The sequence below is a fragment of the Oncorhynchus gorbuscha genome, linkage group LG03 (assembly GCF_021184085.1).
Source record: "Oncorhynchus gorbuscha isolate QuinsamMale2020 ecotype Even-year linkage group LG03, OgorEven_v1.0, whole genome shotgun sequence".
Taxonomy (NCBI): domain Eukaryota; kingdom Metazoa; phylum Chordata; class Actinopteri; order Salmoniformes; family Salmonidae; genus Oncorhynchus; species Oncorhynchus gorbuscha.
This window is the reverse complement of record NC_060175.1, coordinates 92,319,004-92,335,313: the sequence shown is the minus strand read 5'-3', so window position 1 is coordinate 92,335,313 and position 16,310 is coordinate 92,319,004. Positions and strand designations below refer to the sequence as shown.

The window sequence follows — 16,310 nt, the reverse complement described above, 5'->3', positions numbered from 1 at the left end:
GACTGATCCATGTAAAGGAAAGAATGAATGGGGCCATGTATTGTGAGATTTTGAGTGAAAACCTCCTTCCATCAGCAAGGACTGACATTGAAATGTAAAAAAATATGATAATTAGGAGTAAGAGCTGTTTGAGAATACCACCTGAAATTTCAGGCTGTTCTGGTGGGAGGGAATGTTGGCATGCCTGGTGACATCCCCGGCTGGTAAATATGTTAATAGGCCATTAAGAAAGAGTTCCAAACCTTTTTGACTTTTTATTTTATTAGTAAGGTACTTAATAGTTACCCAGAAATAATTTGATCTTGAGATAAAAAAAACGGCTTCATTGGACCTTTTTATAATAAAAAAAAATAGAGGAGCAGAAATAGACTTGATATTGACGAGGTCCTGTCACCATAACCACCATGACCCTTGTCTCCCTCTCTCCCCACGGTAGTGAACAGATATGAAGAGACCAGCATGGACCCTGCTCAGACAAAGCATTATCTCTATGATAAACCCATATTCATCTGCTTGACATATACCTATAACTTAGCCTTTTACTTTAAGTATACAAAAGAGGATATTAGTAAATGTTTTGAGTATTACATGTCATACTGAACATTAATCTTGAACATTTTCAACATGGTTAGGTAGGCCTTATAACATTCCATTGTGCTGATCAGTGTTTGTTTAGACGGCTAAGAAAGATGCATCACATCTTAAATAAATAAATAAAAACGGCACATTGTACCTTTCCCACAGTCTCTGGAAAATAACATACCATTTTTATCCTGATTGAACTTTGTCACAATAGTAAAACAATTATGATTTAGCAGCATGGGAAAAGGGCAAAATCCAAAATGTGTGTGTTTTATGAAGATGAGTGCTTTGGACTGTTTACAGCAGCAGTTGTCTTCTAAAGCTGTTAACACCCACTGCTGATGCCACCTCAGCTGTGATGTGTGCAGTCCTACACACACACTGGGGAATCTCCTTACTGTTGAGGCTGGGTTGGGCATGTTTCTACAGTACATTCATTGTCATGTGTCTGGCTGACAGGGTGGGGTCATCTACACACATCTCTAATGCATTCTGGACAAGAGAGTAGAAGGAATGATTCATTTTAGTTTATTTACAGCGCTACTTCCACCCATGGACTCCATCTGCTGCTTTGCCCTCAAGTGTGTGTGTGTGTGTGTGTGAGTGAGAGAGAGAGATGCTTTGCCTTAGTGTGAAGCCACTATACTCTATTGTGGCCATGTGGTGTGGTTCCATTGAAGTCACCGTGGACCATACATTGTCATTTAAACCTGGTCCACAGGGAGTTGATATTGACCCAGCTTTAGGCAGTCTGTAAGACACTGAACTATGCCAAGAAGAGAACAGACCGCCTACTGTACAGGATGTATTCTACCTGTATTGTGACATGATTTATTCTTGTTTATGATAACTTTGCCATCTGGTTTTGGGCGTCAAGTAGGGTTCTGCTTTGCCTTGACGAACCTGTGAAGCAAGATAAATATTGAACTGTCTGTTATTTCCACATTACGTTTCAGGTAAAAAAGAAAATGAACGTTGTGCTCCTTTAAATAAATAAAAAGATCCTTGGCCTATTTTAAAACAACATGAGTGGATGTGATGTCAGGGCTGAACTTGAAGTGTTACAGTAGCCTAGATTATGTAGGTTTTTATTCAGTGGGCCTGGGAGCAGCAAGTTATTCAGTGAAGCAGTGAGTTATTCAGGGAGCAGTAAGTTACTTGAATAGGCACCTTGAGAACACGTGGAAGTTATGAAGGACTTTCTGAGATGTGGTGAGTTGTCATGTGAGGGACGATGGGTGAAGCCTCTGATGTCATCCTCCAACCGAAGGTCCTAAAGCAGAAGGGTTGTGTTCAGTAGGATCATTTCCAACGGAACTTGTCAATGATGGGTGCAAAATGTTCTTGCTACAGCGTGCGCTACTAAACACTTTCACTGATACTCCATTACTGCTCTGCTCACGCCACCACTCACTTCCAACACACAATGATTCAGATTATCGTTCAAGAAATGCAAATTGAATATCGAGTTGTTTTTGACAGTTGTGAAGTGTTGGCTCTTCTTCCTGTCAAGATTATCCTGCATCTAAGGCTTGTTTTGATTTAACAGTAACCTTTTAAAGTAGCTTTACACATCAAGCTAGCTCGATTATCTATTGTTTTATTCATCAGTTCATTGTCACTTTTACGCTAATAGTTGCTTTTGTTATATGCAGGCTTTGGTCATACCTTTACCTATCCTTGAGCTGTTAGAAAGATACAACAACTGGATGGGATTAGTGATGGGGAACAAAACTCAGACACGCTTTCTTTTCTATTTATCTGCCTTTCAACATGTTTCAACAGCATCAAGAGGGGGAAAACGGATTGTATCAAATAGTGTATTATCCCTTACTGATGGTCTGTACTCTGTAGCTATGGGAACAATTTGGCTGAGATTTACATAGTGAGCAATGAGGGCAGCTGCAGTTGTAAAGTGCTGAAAAGCCCTAGTGACATGTTTAAATAAAACTTGGCAAAGATGTCAGAGCCTCAGCCTCCCTCAGTCAGTCAGGGGAATTCCTTACTTGACAAACGCAAACTGCTGGAAGTTCTCTCTCCAGGCTAGCTTTCTGTCTCATACCAGGCTAGCTTTCTGTCTCACAACTTGTACTACTCACTATCAGGGGAAATGAAGTCTTCACACCTAGGTCCAGCGGCCTCGTATGAATATTAAAGTCCATCAAATTTTATTTGCCACGTGCCGAATACAACTGGTGTCGACCTTACAGTGAAATGCTTACTTACAAGCCCTTAATCAACATTGCAGTTTTTTTTTTTTTATATTCTGTTTAGTGTTCATTCTATTACCGATTTGGTAACAGAATGAAGCGTTTTAATCACTTAAATCAAATTGTTATCAGTAAAAACACTAATTGATTGGTCTGCCTTGTTACTTCTGTGAACTTTGATTATCCTTTGTCTTTAGGAGATTATTTTAGAATATGTGGGTTTTTGGTAACCGAATGACAAGACACTAGGCAATATTTCTTAAACTCTTTAAAAAAATTCCAAGACCCCTTTTCCATCTGTTTGACCAGAAATCAAAGCCTTTGCTTATTCCACATTTTTGGGATGGAAAATGGTTGAAAAATGTATGTGCCTTAATTTCTCAAAAATATACTCTAGACTTAGCATCCATGAACTTGCTCATGGGGAGTTTTACATGGAAAGGCCCATATACTGAGCTGGGGCACATACTCACCACCAGTATTCAATAGACAAGGTTTTATTTATGTATGAAATAAACGGAAGAACCGTGTAGGACAACACTACTAATCTGGCTGTCTGGAGGAAATACAACTCCCCAGTGTTGTGGAGTGGGCTGGTAGTCAATGCAGGCAGCAGCTGCTGAAGGCATGAGAACGGACAGCACCCAGACACTCCCAGTGATTCATTGACACTCGGTTAGAAGAGGGAAGGAGTGGAGGGAGGCACTGTGCCATGGCTGAGACACACTTGGCTTTCTTTCCCAGAGAGAGCCTCAATGGACGGCTGCCTGCTTTACACAGTCTTCTGGGTTCTGTAAAACTGGAGTTTGTGTAGCTACACTCTTCACTGCTGATTTATTTTGGTAAGCTGGAGAACTACCATATTTCTTTCTGAATATTCTGACTTGAATGTGCCATATGGTTTGATTATACATATATTTTTAGAAAGGCTGTTTGGCTGGACAGGAATGTTAGGACAGTTGAGTGTCCCATTTCTACTCCGCTGGTTGCTCATGGTTTCCTGTTTTATTTTGCATCCCTATTTCAGAAAATACATTTTATTCTGCTATTAATATTATCCTTCCAAAATGGGCTGCTGTTTTGATCATTCTTATTGTCTCACTAACATGGTTAGCCTATAATAATGACATCTTAATGCCTTTTACTATAGCTTAAATATATCGAACAGATCCCCAAAGCAACCAGGCAGGAGATAATCTTGCGTGACTATTCTTGTTACTATGAGAGACAGTTGGATTCAGTCATGTGTAGCCTAGCTTTCCCCTCTGTCAATAAATGCAGTGAAATTAGTTGACAGTTTCCAAATTGGCCAGGATACAGCCTTAATGGGTTTAGAAGACAGTGAGGCGGGGTTTCTTTGTGCAGGTTATGCCAGATAATGTGAGGTTATTACAGAGTGATTTAAAAGACTGGTGGAATTGGACCAGCCTCTCTCCCTAATGGATCAGTGAAAGCATTGCTGAGTCATATTCATTCTATTCACGGGCTGATCACAGGCTTTTGTTGATGATGATGTTGGTGTGTGTGTTGCGGTCCTATTACATTATTTTCTATAAACTCAGCAAAAAAAGACAGGACCTCTCACTGTCAACTGCTTTTATTTTCAGCAAACTTGTGTAGATATTTGTATGAACATAACAAGATTCAACGACTGAGACATAAACTGAACAAGTTCCACAGACATGTGACTAACAGAAATGGAAGAATGTGTCCCTGAACAAAGGGGGGGTCAAAATCAAAAGTAACTGGTGTGGCCACCAGCTGCATTAAGTACTGCAGTGCATCTCCTCCTCATGAACTGCACCAGATTTGCCAGTTCTTGCTGTGAGATGTTACTCCACTCTTCCACCAAGGCACCTGCAAGTTTCCGGACATTTCTGGGGGGAATGGCCCTCGCCCTCCGATCCAACAGGTCCCAGACGTGCTCAATGGGAATGAGATCTGGGCTCTTCACTGGCCATGGCAGAACACTGACATTCCTGTCTTGCAGGAAATCACGCACAGAACGAGCAGTATGGCTGGTGGCCTTGTCATGCTGGAGGGTCATGTCACGATGAGCCTGCAGGAAGGGTACCACATGAGGGAGGAGAATGTCTTCCCAATAATTGCTTGCAATGACAACAAGCTCAGTCTGATGATGCTGTGACACACCGCCCCAGAACATGACGGACCCTCCACCTTCAAATCAATCCTGCTCCAGAGTACAGGCCTCGGTGTAACGCTCATTCCTTTGACGATAAACGCAAATCTGACCTTCACCCCTGGTGAGACAAAACCGTGACTCGTCAGTGAAGAGCACCTTTTGCCAGCCCTGTCTGGTCCAGCGACGCTGGGTTTGTGCCCATAGGCGACGTTGATGTCGGTGATGTCTGGTGAGGATCTGCCTTACAACAGGCTTACAAGCCCTAAGTCCAACCTCTCTCAGCCTATTGCTGGCAGTCTGAACACTGATGGAAGGATTGTGCGTTCCTGGTGTAACTCTGGCAGTTGTTTTTGCCTTCCTGTACCTGTCCCGCAGGTGTGATGTTCGGATGTACCGATCTTGTGCAGTTGTTGTTACACGTGGTCTGCCACTGCGAGGACGATCAGCTGTCCGTCCTGTCTCCCTGTAGCGCCGTCTCAGGCGTCTTACAGTTCTGACATTGCAATTTATTGCCCTGGCCACATCTGCAGTCCTCATGCCTCCTTGCAGCATGTCTAAGGCAAGTTCACGCAGATGAGCAGGGACCCTGGGTGTTTTTCAGTCAGTAGAAAGGCCTCCTTTTAGTGTTAAGTTTTCATAACTGTGACCTTAATTGCCGACAGTCTGTAAGCTGTTAGTGTCTTAACGACCGTTCCACAGGTGCATGCTCATTAATTGTTTATGGTTCATTGAACAAACATGGGAAACAGTGTTTAAACCCTTTACAATGAAGATCTGTGAAGTTAATTTGTAAAAATCCAAATATCTTTGAAAGACAGGGTCCTGAAAAAGGGCTATTTTCTTTTTTTGCTGAGTTGAGATGTTTTGTCACATACACCTTATAAGTGCAGTGAAATGTGTGGTTTTACAGGGTCAGCCATAGTAGTATGATAGGTGTTGTTTTACAGGGTCAGCCATAGTAGTATGATAGGTGTTGTTTTACAGGGTCAGCCATAGTAGTATGATAGGTGTTGTTTTACAGGGTCAGCCATAGTAGTATGATAGGTGTTGTTTTACAGGGTCAGCCATAGTAGTATGATAGGTGTTGTTTTACAGGGTCAGCCATAGTAGTATGATAGGTGTTGTTTTACAGGGTCAGCCATAGTAGTATGATAGGTGTTGTTTTACAGGGTCAGCCATAGTAGTATGATAGGTGTTGTTTTACAGGGTCAGCCATAGTAGTATGATAGGTGTTGTTTTACAGGGTCAGCCATAGTAGTATGATAGGTGTTGTTTTACAGGGTCAGCCATAGTTGTACAGCACCCCTGGAGCAAATTAGGGTTAAGTGCCTTGCTCATGGGGCACATAGGGGGGAAAAATGACCTTGTCGGTTCGGCTGTTCGAAACTGCAGCCGTTCAGTTACTGGCCCAACGCTCTAACCGCTAGGCTACCGATGTTCATATACTGTAAACAAATCCCTTTATCCAATCTGTGAGCCCCCCCACACTATCACACTTTACAATAGTGATATATTCTTTATGGAGCCAATGAAAGCCCACCCTCTTTCTGAGAATCACCGCTTGTTCAGAGATTCATAGGACATTGTAAATGCACATTAGTGTCACTTATTGTAGTGTAGCGATTTCCTGTAGAGGATTAAGGAGGAGTTTGTCTGGGCTGAAAGAATACCTGTGACATTACTTTGGTAGTGTTTAGAAGCTGCAGCTGAGTCCAGTTTCCTCTCCTGCTCTGCCCTTTTCAGGACCTTTCAGGAGCCTCCTTTATGAAGCGGTCTGTTGGCTAATATATTGAGTTACCATTGATTTTTAAACTGTAATTTATGGGTAAACAAACTTCAACCATAGACCATAGGCAAGTGGTAAACTGAGGGTAAACCTGGTTGCAGTTAGGGCTGAGTGATACGGCCTAAAAGTCATATCTAAAAGTCTAATTTGTTTTTTCCCCCTCTAAATAAGCTTTGTTGTACAATTGTAAAGGTCAAGTACACTGCCCACGTGCTTGTGCAAGTAGCCAACTAATATTTATATTTCAAGTTGTGCCAACTTGGATCTTTGTATAATTTCACAAGCTCTGAATTCAACTAACAAGTCATAACAGTTGAGTTATGAACACAACATTCTGTTCGTCTCAACTGTTTGAAAAGCATGCTAGCCTATCCACTTTGTTCAGATGTTGAAAACAAGTGGCATACCTTTTTTGTCAGAATGGCAACGAGTTGCCATTTCCTTAGTTGTTGTATGCTTACTGCACATTTATAAAACAGACTAAATGTAACGAATGTGAAACGGCTAGCTTAGTTAGCGGTGTGCGCTAAATAGCGTTTCAATCGGTTACGTCACTTGCTCTGAGACCTTGAAGTAGTAGTTCCCCTTGCTCTGCAAGGGCCGCGGCTTTTGTGGAGCGATGGGTAACGATGCTTCGAGGGTGACTGTTGTCGATGTGTGCAGAGGGTCCCTGGTTCGTGCCCGGGTATGGGCGAGGGTGACTGTTGTCGATGTGTGCAGAGGGTCCCTGGTTCGCGCCCGGGTATGGGCGAGAGGGTCCCTGGTTCGCGCCCAGGTATGGGCGAGAGGGTCCCTGGTTCGCGCCCAGGTATGGGCGAGAGGGTCCCTGGTTCGCGCCCGGGTATGGGCGAGAGGGTCCCTGGTTCGCGCCCAGGTATGGGCGAGAGGGTCCCTGGTTCGCGCCCAGGTATGGGCGAGGGGTCCCTGGTTCACGCCCAGTTATGGGCGAGAGGGTCCCTGGTTCGCGCCCAGGTATGGGCGAGGGGACGGACGTAAAGTTGTTCTGTTACATAAACAGCTAGCCATTTGACTGGTACACCTCATTGACTTGAATGGGAATGGCCATTCTAGTAATTCTATTGGACTATCTGCACATTCCTGCTCATTGCTCATTCTAAAGCAGCCCTGGTTAGGCACAGCTGCCCTGCTTTACTCTGACCCTGGGTACTTCTCATTTGGCACGGTAGAAAATATTCTGTACAGAGGAAGCCATTCCTCTGAGTGATACTGAAGGAATGTGATGTGAGTGAAAGTATTTGGGAAACACCCAACCCTGGGTTATTGTGTCAATGCATGGGAGAGAAGGCCTAGCTTTGGCTGCCAACTTTCTTTCTCCATTCTTTGTGGTTCAGTGCTTTGTCCAAGTGGCTTATCTGTGGGGACATGTGACCTTGACTATCAGATTATGTAGCACAAGCACTTCGCTACACCTGCAATAACATCTGCTAAGTATGTTTACTGTATGTGACAAATACAATTTGATTTGGTTATGCTCCTAGTTGATGTTCAGATGTTTAATCAAGTCTTTGTAATGCTGTTGGCCATGCCACGTTGAGGCTTTGGGGCCAGCTATGCCCGATTCTTAATGACGGTTGGAGGGGGAGGGAAGTGTTTGATTGTTGGAGTAGGATATGTCCACTTGTCCAGCTGCCTATAATCGTCTGACAGATTCGTAGCCTGGTATACAAATGATTTTGCTACGTGTCACTGTTTCAAACAATAGTTGAGTTCCGTGTTTGGCCTGGTTTAAACTGCTACCAGATAGTCTTCCTCATCTCTTTTCCAGAGGAAGGCCCTACTTCTAAATGGAACAGATTGTCTCTTATTTTTGGAGCAGATTTTTTTCCTCCACCCACCTGTTCTCCTGAAACCACGAGCTAGCTGTATAGTATTGTAGTCCCTGGCAAGATCCATGACCCAATTTACTGTGGGCTGAGAAGAGGAAGACTGAGCAGGGAGGAATGAGTAGCTAATGTGAGCTGAGAAGAGGAAGACCGAGCAGGGAGGAATGAGTAGCTAATGTGAGCTGAGAAGAGGAAGACCGAGCAGGGAGGAATGAGTAGCTAATGTGAGCTGAGAAGAGGAAGACCGAGCAGGGAGGAATGAGTAGCTAATGTGAGCTGAGAAGAGGAAGACCGAGCAGGGAGGAATGAGTAGCTAATGTGAGCTGAGAAGAGGAAGACCGAGCAGGGAGGAATGAGTAGCTAATGTAAGCTGAGAAGAGGGAGACCCAGCAGGGAGGATTTATTTATTTATTTTACCTTTATTTAACCAGGTAGGCTAGTTGAGAGCAGGTTCTCATTTGCAACTGCGACCTGGCCAAGATAAAGCATAGCAGTGTGAACAGACAACACAGAGTTACACATGGAGTAAACAATTAACAAGTCAATAACACAGAGAAAAAAAGGGGAGTCTATATACAATGTGTGCAAAAGGCATGAGGAGGTAGGCGAATAATTACAATATTGCAGATTAACACTGGAGTGATAAATGATCAGATGATCATGTACAGGTAGAGATATTGGTGTGCAAAAGAGCAGAAAAGTAAATAAAATCTGTGGGGATGAGGTAGGTGAAAATGGGTGTGCTATTTACCAATAGATTATGTACAGCTGCAGCGATCGGTTAGCTGCTCAGCTAGCTGATGTTTGAAGTTGGTGAGGGAGATAAAAGTCTCCAACTTCAGCGATTTTTGCAATTCGTTCCAGTCACAGGCAGCAGAGTACTGGAACGAAAGGCGGCCGAATGAGGTGTTGGCTTTAGGGATGATCAATGAGATACACCTGCTGGAGCGCGTGCTACGGATGGGTGTTGCCATCGTGACCAGTGAGCTGAGATAAGGCGGAGCTTTGCCTAGCATGGCCTTGTAGATGACCTGAAGCCAGTGGGTCTGGCGGCGAATATGTAGCGAGGGCCAGCCGACTAGAGCATACAAGTCGCAGTGGTGGGTAGTATAAGGTGCTTTAGTGACAAAACGGATGGCAATGTGATAAACTGCATCCAGTTTGCTGAGTAGAGTGTTGGAAGCAATTTTGTAGATGACGTCGCCGAAGTCGAGGATCGGTAGGATAGTCAGTTTTACTAGGGTAAGCTTGGCAGCGTGAGTGAAGGAGGCTTTGTTGCGGAATAGAAAGCCGATTCTTGATTTGATTTTCGATTGGAGATGTTTGATATGAGTAGCTAATGTCTGCTGAGCAGAGGAAGACCGTGCAGGGAGGAATGAGCAGTGGTGGAAAAAGTACTCAAATGTCATACTTGAGTAAAAGATAACTTTTTTAAATGACTCAAGTAAAAGTGAGTCACCCAGTAAAATACTACTTGAGTAAAAGTCTAAAAGTATTTTGTTTTAAATATAGTTAACTTCTACAGGATCGTGATTAGCATGAGATTGTAAGTAATGCACATTTCCCAGGACACATCTGATAAGGGCAGAAAGCTTAAATTCTTGTGAATCCAATTGCACTGTCAAATTACAGTAGCTATTACAGTGAAATATTACTATGCTATTAGGAGAGTGCATAGTTATGAACTTAAATGTATTAATAAACCAATTAGGCACATTTGGGCAGTCTTGATACAACATTTTGAACAGAAATCCAATGTTTCATTGAATCAGTCTAAAACTTTGCACATACACTGCTGCCATCTAGTGGCCAAAATCTAAATTGCGCCGAGATTCCTGTGTCATATCTTGGCATTTCTCTTGCATATTTCAAAGATGGAACAAAAACAAAGCAAAAAAAACAATTTCTTTGTATTATCTTTTACTAGATCTAATGTGTTATATTCTCCTACATTAATTTAACATTTCCACAAACTTCAAAGTGTTTCCTTTCAAACGGTATCAAGAATATGCATATCCTTGCTTCAGGCGTTGAGCTACAGGCAGTTCCTTTTGGGTATGTTATTTTAGGCGAAAATTGAAAAAAAGGCTCCGATCCTTTAAGTATCAAAAGTAAAAGTATTAATTTCAAATGAGTGAGTCCGCCAGATCAGAGGCTGTAGGGATGACAAGGGAAGTTCACTTGATAAGTGTGTGAATTGGACCATTGTCCTGTCAAAGTAACAAGTATTTTTGGGTGTCAAGGAAAATGTATTTTCTTTAGGAATGTAGTGAAGTAAAAGTTGTCAGAAATATAAATAGTAAAGTACAGATACCCCAACAAACTACTTAAGTAAAAATACTTTGAAGTACTACTTAAGTACTTTACACCAGTGGGAATGAGATGCTAATGTGTGCTGAGAAGAGGAAGACCCAGCAGGGAGGAATGAGTAGCTAATGTCTGCTGAGAAGTGTAAGACCGAGCAGGGAGGAATGAGATGCTAATGTCTGCTGAGAAGAGGAAGACCCAGCAGGGAGGAATGAGATGCTAATGTCTGCTGAGAAGAGGAAGACCCAGCAGGGAGGAATGAGATGCTAATGTCTGCTGAGAAGAGGAAGACCCAGCAGGGGGGAATGAGATGCTAATGTCTGCTGAGAAGAGGAAGACCGAGCAGGGAGGAATGAGTAGCTAATGTCTGCTGAGAAGAGGAAGACCGAGCAGGGAGGAATGAGTAGCTAATGTCTTCTGAGAAGAGGAAGACGCAGCAGGGAGGAATGAGTAGCTAATGTCTGCTGAGAAGAGGAAGACCCAGCAGGGAGGAATGAGTAGCTAATGTCTGCTGAGAAGAGGAAGACCCAGCAGGGAGGAATGAGTAGCTAATGTCTTCTGAGAAGAGGAAGACCCAGCAGGGAGGAATGAGATGCTAATGTCTGCTGAGAAGAGGAAGACCCAGCAGGGAGGAATGAGTAGCTAATGTCTTCTGAGAAGAGGAAGACTCAGCAGGGAGGAATGAGTAGCTAATGTCTTCTGAGAAGAGGAAGACCCAGCAGGGAGGAATGAGTAGCTAATGTCTGCTGAGAAGAGGAAGACCCAGCAGGGAGGAATGAGATGCTAATGTCTGCTGAGAAGAGGAAGACCCAGCAGGGAGGAATGAGTAGCTAATGTCTGCTGAGAAGAGGAAGACCCAGCAGGGAGGAATGAGTAGCTAATGTCTTCTGAGAAGAGGAAGACCCAGCATGGAGGAATGAGTAGCTAATGTCTGCTGAGAAGAGGAAGACCCAGCAGGGAGGAATGAGTAGCTAATGTCTGCTGAGAAGAGGAAGACCCAGCAGGGAGGAATGAGTAGCTAATGTCTGCTGAGAAGAGGAAGACCCAGCAGGGAGGAATGAGTAGCTAATATCTGCTGAGAAGAGGAAGACCGAGCAGGGAGGAATGAGTAGCTAATGTCTTCTGAGAAGAGGAAGACCCAGCAGGGAGGAATGAGTAGCTAATGTCTGCTGAGAAGAGGAAGACCGAGCAGGGAGGAATGAGATGCTAATGTCTGCTGAGAAGAGGAAGACCCAGCAGGGAGGAATGAGTAGCTAATGTCTGCTGAGAAGTGTAAGACCGTGCAGGGAGGAATGAGATGCTAATGTCTGCTGAGAAGAGGAAGACCCAGCAGGGAGGAATGAGATGCTAATGTCTGCTGAGAAGAGGAAGACCCAGCAGGGAGGAATGAGATGCTAATGTCTGCTGAGAAGAGGAAGACCCAGCAGGGGGGAATGAGATGCTAATGTCTGCTGAGAAGAGGAAGACCCAGCAGGGAGGAATGAGTAGCTAATGTCTGCTGAGAAGTGTAAGACCGTGCAGGGAGGAATGAGATGCTAATGTCTGCTGAGAAGAGGAAGACCCAGCAGGGAGGAATGAGTAGCTAATGTCTGCTGAGAAGAGGAAGACCCAGCAGGGAGGAATGAGTAGCTAATGTCTTCTGAGAAGAGGAAGACCCAGCATGGAGGAATGAGTAGCTAATGTCTGCTGAGAAGAGGAAGACCCAGCAGGGAGGAATGAGTAGCTAATGTCTGCTGAGAAGAGGAAGACCCAGCAGGGAGGAATGAGTAGCTAATGTCTGCTGAGAAGAGGAAGACCCAGCAGGGAGGAATGAGTAGCTAATATCTGCTGAGAAGAGGAAGACCGAGCAGGGAGGAATGAGTAGCTAAGCTGTCTTCTGAGAAGAGGAAGACCCAGCAGGGAGGAATGAGTAGCTAATGTCTGCTGAGAAGAGGAAGACCGAGCAGGGAGGAATGAGATGCTAATGTCTGCTGAGAAGAGGAAGACCCAGCAGGGAGGAATGAGTAGCTAATGTCTGCTGAGAAGTGTAAGACCGTGCAGGGAGGAATGAGATGCTAATGTCTGCTGAGAAGAGGAAGACCCAGCAGGGAGGAATGAGATGCTAATGTCTGCTGAGAAGAGGAAGACCCAGCAGGGAGGAATGAGATGCTAATGTCTGCTGAGAAGAGGAAGACCCAGCAGGGGGGAATGAGATGCTAATGTCTGCTGAGAAGAGGAAGACCCAGCAGGGAGGAATGAGTAGCTAATGTCTGCTGAGAAGAGGAAGACCGAGCAGGGAGGAATGAGTAGCTAATGTCTTCTGAGAAGAGGAAGACGCAGCAGGGAGGAATGAGTAGCTAATGTCTGCTGAGAAGAGGAAGACCCAGCAGGGAGGAATGAGTAGCTAATGTCTGCTGAGAAGAGGAAGACCCAGCAGGGAGGAATGAGTAGCTAATGTCTTCTGAGAAGAGGAAGACCCAGCAGGGAGGAATGAGATGCTAATGTCTGCTGAGAAGAGGAAGACCCAGCAGGGAGGAATGAGTAGCTAATGTCTTCTGAGAAGAGGAAGACCCAGCAGGGAGGAATGAGTAGCTAATGTCTTCTGAGAAGAGGAAGACCCAGCAGGGAGGAATGAGTAGCTAATGTCTGCTGAGAAGAGGAAGACCCAGCAGGGAGGAATGAGATGCTAATGTCTGCTGAGAAGAGGAAGACCCAGCAGGGAGGAATGAGTAGCTAATGTCTGCTGAGAAGAGGAAGACCCAGCAGGGAGGAATGAGTAGCTAATGTCTTCTGAGAAGAGGAACACCCAGCAGGGAGGAATGAGTAGCTAATGTCTGCTGAGAAGAGGAAGACCCAGCAGGGAGGAATGAGTAGCTAATGTCTGCTGAGAAGAGGAAGACCCAGCAGGGAGGAATGAGTAGCTAATGTCTGCTGAGAAGAGGAAGACCCAGCAGGGAGGAATGAGTAGCTAATGTCTGCTGAGAAGAGGAAGACCGAGCAGGGAGGAATGAGATGCTAATGTCTGCTGAGAAGAGGAAGACGGAGCAGGGAGGAATGAGTAGCTAATGTAAGCTGAGAAGAGGAAGACGGAGCAGGGAGGAATGAGTAGCTAATGTCTGCTGAGAAGAGGAAGACCGAGCAGGGAGGAATGAGTAGCTAATGTAAGCTGAGAAGAAGAAGACGGAGCAGGGAGGAATGAGTAGCTAATGTAAGCTGAGAAGAGGAAGACGGAGCAGGGAGGAATGAGTAGCTAATGTAAGCTGAGAAGAGGAAGACCGAGCAGGGAGGAATGAGTAGCTAATGTCTGCTGAGAAGAGGAAGACCGAGCAGGGAGGAATGAGTAGCTAATGTCTGCTGAGATGAGGAAGACCGAGCAGGGAGGAATGAGTAGCTAATGTAAGCTGAGCTCAATAGGCTCTCTTCTTTTCTCTCTCCCCCGGTCAGCCTCTGCACTTTTGAAAGGCTTAATATGTATAAAGAACATATTGTAAGTTTGCACCACTACTCATGTGAGTAGTTTTTAGACAGTCAAAGTTAAGTGAGTGATTGGCTTGAGGGTTTGAGTCCCTGACCAACGCTCTGTTTTTAATTTTATTTTAATAACTTGTAATTAGGTTGGCAAATTAGCTCTGACGCTAGCGCCATTAGCCCACTGTGCAGAAATAGAAAGGACAATATTTCACTGTCAACTCTGAGCTCTGGATATGGTACAGACTATTTGTATGGCTCAACATTGAGATAGTCATACCCCTCACACTGTCGTGTCAACTTGAACATAATTGTGGTGGTTCAAATGTTTATTTTTTATATTTCCTTTTTTTCCACAGTTCCAGCCTGGTTTAGCTCAGCTTTGTTTTGTTGGCCTCAGTAAGGCTGTCCCTCTCCCTCCCCCTCTCCATCAGACAAGAGCAGGAAATTATTTCAGTTCAGGTCCCTCCTCCCTTCAGACAGACGCTGTAGGGTCCCTCCTTCCCTCAGACAGACGCTGTAAGGTCCCCACATGTAAGTTGAACAGGTATAAACACACATTTATTCCCATGTCCATCTAATACCTAACCAGCAATAAGTAAAGCTGAACTGTGTTAGTACGCCACTGACAGAATAAGGGAACATGGAAAGTATTATGTATGTGACGTGTATCATGATGTGTGTAATGTACAGTGTCTATTTTGTATACATCAGTACCGGGTGTCTGAGACAATTTTCCCCTTGGGACATTAAAATGAATCCTATCCCTCTCTGCAGGTGTTATGAGGTGTCTGATCATGGACAGATAATGGATGTGGAGACAACAACACCGTACTCTGACTTCATCAACTGTGATCGTACAGGCCGCAGGAACGCAGTACCTGACATACAGGGACAGGGGGCAGCAGCCAGCACCAGTGAATTAACCAAAGACATGGAAGGGCTGGACCTGAAGGTGGCGGGTGAGTGTGTGTGTGTGTGTGTGTGTGTGTGTGTGTGTGTGTGTGTGTGTGTGTGTGTGTGTGTGTGTGTGTGTGTGTGTGTGTGTGTGTGTGTGTGTGTGTGTGTGTGTGTGTGTGTGTGTGTGTGTGTGTGTGTGTGTGTGTGTGTGTGTGTGTGTGTGTGCGTGTGTGCGCGTGTGTGTGTGTATAGATAGATAGATAGATATAGCCAGGTGTTTGTGTTCTACATCTTCATTCACTTCGTCAGCATTACCTCCTGCCTTCTCTCCCAAGCCATCTCCAATCTATTGACACTTGTGGGCACTTTCTTGGTTTTTAATGGACCATGTTTCCCGTGTCTTTCAGAAGGAGACTCTGGTGCATCACCAGCCCCTGAGGGTGAAGGGTTGACCAGCCAAGAGGCCCAGGGAGGCGAGGGCCCATCCTAATCCACCTCACAGGAGTGGAGAGCGGGACACGGAGAAGAAGGGACAGAATAAGACAGAGAGAGGATCTCCTGAATGTCCTGCCTGACTCGACCCTACCCCTCTCCTAACTCAACAGTGATGACATCTCTTACTGTGTAGCTTTGATGGAGCTTTGCTGGTCCAGCTGCATGATCCTTCTCCTTTATCAATTGGCATTGTGGGAAATGTAGTTGACAGAACAGTTGTTGACAAGTAGGACTACGTCTGTTCTTGGCCTAGAGGTGCTGCTGGGCTACAGTGGTAAAGGAAAAGTTCTCACATCACTATGAGAATGTACCAAACTTTGGATCTATGTCTCTCCAGATGTACTGAACACTATCCTTTCTTAGAATGAAATGTTGTTGTTCCAAACCTAACATGGAACTATCATCAAAAACGAGCTACGCAGAATCTATAATCATGTTTGCCATTTCTTTTGTGTTTATTATTTTACCTTTTGTTTTACAATAATAATTGTAGTATCATATTTATTTCAAATGGTTCTCTGATACCTTTTGTAATAGTAATTTCTTTTCTGTAATAAAAGGTTTATCTTCTGTTACGGTATGTACATACTTTTGCT

General features: G+C 44.4%; 1 protein-coding gene across 3 annotated transcripts in view; it reads left to right on the top strand.

Annotated features, from left to right (window-relative positions):
* Nucleotides 1-16,289, top strand: part of LOC124032216 (cAMP-dependent protein kinase inhibitor gamma-like) — a 35,551-nt gene extending 19,262 nt beyond the window's left edge. The window contains exons 1-3 of one of the 3 annotated variants that reach the window (XM_046344461.1): nucleotides 3,470-3,634; nucleotides 15,097-15,281; nucleotides 15,627-16,289. In XM_046344461.1, the coding sequence (XP_046200417.1) occupies nucleotides 15,128-15,281; nucleotides 15,627-15,709 (237 nt within the window). In that variant the 5' untranslated portion in view covers nucleotides 3,470-3,634; nucleotides 15,097-15,127 and the 3' untranslated portion in view covers nucleotides 15,710-16,289. Of the gene's footprint in view, nucleotides 1-3,469; nucleotides 3,635-14,678; nucleotides 14,854-15,096; nucleotides 15,282-15,626 lie in introns of those variants that run through there. The other 2 variants (XM_046344459.1, XM_046344460.1) reach the window with 2 other exon arrangements.
* Nucleotides 16,290-16,310: the final 21 nt, after the last annotated feature.